The 4488-nt window shown below is 31.0% G+C and overlaps 1 protein-coding gene across 1 annotated transcript in view; it reads left to right on the plus strand.

The window, feature by feature from the left end:
* Positions 1-2591: 2591 nt before the first annotated feature.
* ttc28 (tetratricopeptide repeat domain 28) overlaps positions 2592-4488 on the plus strand; it is a 62666-nt gene continuing 60769 nt past the window's right edge. The window contains exon 1 of the mRNA XM_061876053.1: positions 2592-2763. Within this exon, the coding sequence (XP_061732037.1) occupies positions 2722-2763 (42 nt within the window). The 5' untranslated portion in view covers positions 2592-2721. The remainder of the gene's footprint in view (positions 2764-4488) is intronic.

Consider the following 4488-nt stretch of genomic DNA (forward strand, 5'->3'; position numbering starts at 1 on the left):
TAGTGTTTTTACATTGTTGTATATATGTATATATACATATATATAATTATACAAAATATATGCATACATGTATATGAATGATCACATATATGTTGCATACTTATTAAATATATAATAAATATATATATATATATATATATATATATATATATATATATATATATATATATATATATATGAGTTGTACTTGTATAGCGCTTTTCTACCTTCAAGGTACTCAAAGCGCTTTGACACTACTTCCACATTTACCCATTCACACACACATTCACACACTGATGGAGGGAGCTGCCATGCAAGGCGCCAACCAGCACCCATCAGGAGCAAGGGTGAAGTGTCTTGCTCAGGACACAACGGACGTGACGAGGTTGGTACTAGGTGGGATTTGAACCAGGGACCCTCGGGTTGCGCACGGCCACTCTACCACTGCGCCATATATATATAATCACATTGCCAAAAAAACTTTTTTTTTACAGTATAATGTTTGCTCTGAAGTGTGTGGACAATGTCGCCATCAAGTGGGCATTGTAAAGAATGCAGTGGGTACTTCTACACTATATTATTGGGGTACATATATGTCAAATTTTTGTGTTTATTCATCAGTGCAGATGTATGAATCTGTTATTATTTATATAATTATACAATATGTATATGGATGATCATGTATATGCTTCATAATTATTAGATATATATATTTTAATGTATGTATTGTAATCAGATTGCCAAAACACGTTCTGTTTTTCACAGTATAATGTTTGCTCTGAAGTGTGTGGACAATGTCGCCATCTAGTGGGCATTGTAAAGAATGCAGCGGGTACTTCATTATATTATTAGGGTACATACATGTCATATATTTATATTTATCAGTGCGGAAGTATGAATCTATTTATATATATATAATTATACAAATATACATGTTTATGTATGATTATATATATGCTTTATAATTATTAAATATATATATTTTAATGTATGTATTGTGACCAGATTTTTAAAAACCGTCCTGTTTTTGTTTTTTTTAACAGTACAATGTTTGCTTTGAAGTGAGTGGAAAATGTCGTCATCTAGTGGGCATTGTAAAGAATGCAGTGGGTACTTCAACATTATATTATTAGGGTACATACACGTCATATATTTGTATTTATCAGTGCTGATGTATGAATATATTATTGTATATATAATTATACAAATATACATGTATGTATACATGGATGATCATATGTATGTTTCATAATTATTAAATATATAACATATATAATTTAATGTATGTATTGTGACCAGATTGACAAAAATCTTCCTCTTTTTTACAGTATAACGTTTGCTTTGAAATGTGCGGACAATGTCGCCATCTAGTGGGCATTAGAAAGAATTCACTGGCTACTTCTACACTATATTATTAGGGTACATACATGTCATATATTTGTGTTTATTTATCAGTGCTGATGTATGAATCTGTTATTATTTATATAATTATACAACATGTTTATGGATGATCATATATATGCTTCATAATTATTAAATATATATATTTTAATGTATGTATTGTGACCAGATTGACAAAAAAATCCTCTTTTTCACAGTGTTTAACGTTTGCTATGGAAGTTTGTGGACAATGTCGCCATCTAGTGGGCTTTGTAAAGAATGCAGCGGGTACTTCAACATTATATTATTAGGGTACATACATGTCCATCCATCCATCCATTTTTCTACCGCTTATTCCCTTTTGGGGTCGCGGGGGGCGCTGGCGCCTATCTCAGCTACAATCGGGCAGAAGGCGGTGTATACCCTGGACAAGTCGCCACATCATCGCAGGGCCAACACAGATAGACAGACAACATTCACACTCACATTCACACACTAGGGATATATATTTGTATTTATCAGTGCAGATGTATGAATCTATTATTATACATATGATTATATAAATATACATGTATGATCATATGTATGTTTTATAATTATTTAATATATAATATATGTATTTTAATGTATGTATTTTGACCAGATTGCCCCAAAAAACTTCCTGTTTTTTATAGAGTAATGTTTGCTCGGAAGTGTGTGGACATTGTCGCCATCTAGTGGGCATTGTAAAGAATGCAGTGCTTCTACACTGTATTATTATTATTATTATTATGGTACATACATGTCATTTATTTGTATTTATCAGTGCAGATGTTTGAATCTATCATAATACATATGATTATACAAATATACATGTAAAATATATGGATGATCATATATATGTTTCATGATTATTCAATATATAATATATGTATTTTATTGTATGTATTTTGACCAGATTGACAAAAGAACTTCCTGTTTTTTATAGTTTAATGTTTGCTCTGAAGCGTGTGGACATTGTCGCCATCTAGTGGGCATTGTAAAGAATGCAGTGGCTACTTCTCGTACAGCACAATATATTATTATTACATATCATATATTAATATCTATTGCTGCCTATCTTCATTCTATTTATTGCTGGTGTTTACTGACCGGACAAAAGTTGAATTCCACCAGTGACGTCATCATAAGAACTGAGTGGACCGGGCCGGATCTCCCGCCCCGCCCCCTTCTCTCCCTCCTCCTTCCCCTCCCGTCCGCCACCAGCACCTTCCTCTTGCAGGTCTGGGTTCTGCAAACATGGCGTTGCGGGTCCAGACGGACTTTTGTTCCGCAGAGAAGAACTTGTACGCCGCACCGGAACCTGCAAGAAGCTGCTGAGACATGAAAGTTCTGATGGAGAAGAACCGAGCTGCCAGGGAGAAGGTGAGGCTGCTAAAAGTTCCACGGAAGCTCTTGACCTCATTTTACTTTTGCGCCTTCCGACCTTCTGTCGCCTTCGAACAGAACCTTGCAGAACTTTGGGAGTTTCTTGCAGGCGACTTAAATGTGCGGATTTGTGACGTCATCATCTTGTTGTTGGAGAAAGTTGACCACGGATTACTAGGCCGGCCACTTCATTAGGGACACCTGCACTCTTCTCTCCAAATATTCGTATGTAAAATATTAATGTTAAACATAGAAACGGTAAACATATTTGTATTAGTTTTTATTAAATTATTGAATATATGTTATTTTTAAATTATTTGACATATATTTTTAAATTATAGACCTACTTTTTATTTTTTTTATTTAGAATATATTTTTAATATATTTATTATGAAACTTTTTCCAGACCACAATATGCTACGAAACAAACCAACTTTCCAAACAGAAACAATATGAACTTAAGTATAAACATCATTTTATACAAATGTTTCCACATAATACCAGTATTATAACATTTATGTTAATATAATAATAATCATCCTAATATTATAATATCAGTATTACAATATTTATATTTATATCAGTATTACAATATTTATTTTTATTTTATTTATGTTAAATATGGAGTGGCTTAAATGAAAATGAATTTATTTAGTTTTAATTAACATGCAGCATCAGACATTACATTATATATATATATATATATATATATATATATATATATAGTTTGCCCTGAATGTCAAAACAATGTATATATTTTTTAGTTTATATCCCAACGATGCCACCCCCTCTCCAAAAAAGAGAAAAACAGCAAAAAAAACAAAAAACAATAATAAAACACGTTTTTGTTGTTGTTTTATTGTATTAATTTTGTAGTCATTTTGCGTTAAATAAATGAATACATATTCATTTTTCTTCTAAGAAAAGGGAAACTATATGAAAATAAAGATGAATAAAATACATCATTTTTCTAAAAGTGATCATAAAATGTTTTAATTAATAATACCAATATTTGTAATAATGATATTAAGAATAGAATAATTTAAATAAAATCAAAACACAGGTCTTTTTTATTGTTTGAATTTTGTAGTCTTTTTGTGTTTAAATAAATTAATACATATTCATTTTTAATCTACAAAAAAGGGAAAATATATGAACATAAAGATGAACAAAATATATATTTTTTCTAAAAGTGGTCAAAATGTTTTAATTTATGATACCATAATTTATAATAATAGTAGGTATAGAATACGTTAAGTAAAAACAAAACATGTTTTTCTTGTTGTTTTTATTGTATTAATTTTATAGTCACTTTGTGTTCAAAGAAATTAATACTTATTCATTTTTCATTTAAAAAAAAGGGAAATTATATGAATATGAAGATGTGAAGTGAAGTGAATTATATTTATATAGCGCTTTTTCTCTAGTGACTCAAAGCGCTTTACAAACCCAATATCTAAGTTACATTTAAACCAGTGTGGGTGACACTGGGAGCAGGTGGGTAAAGTGTCTTGCCCAAGGACACAACGGCAGGGACTAGGATGGCGGAAGCGGGAATCGAACCTGCAACCCTCAAGTTGCTGGCACGGCCGCTCTACCAACCGAGCTAAACGTAAGATGAACAAAATATATATTTTTTCTAAAAGTGGTCATAAAATGTTTTAATTTATAATACCGATATTTATAGTAATAATGTTAAGTATATAATACTTTAAATAAAAA

This window comes from Nerophis ophidion, linkage group LG17 (assembly GCF_033978795.1).
Source record: "Nerophis ophidion isolate RoL-2023_Sa linkage group LG17, RoL_Noph_v1.0, whole genome shotgun sequence".
Classification (NCBI taxonomy): Eukaryota; Metazoa; Chordata; class Actinopteri; order Syngnathiformes; family Syngnathidae; genus Nerophis; species Nerophis ophidion.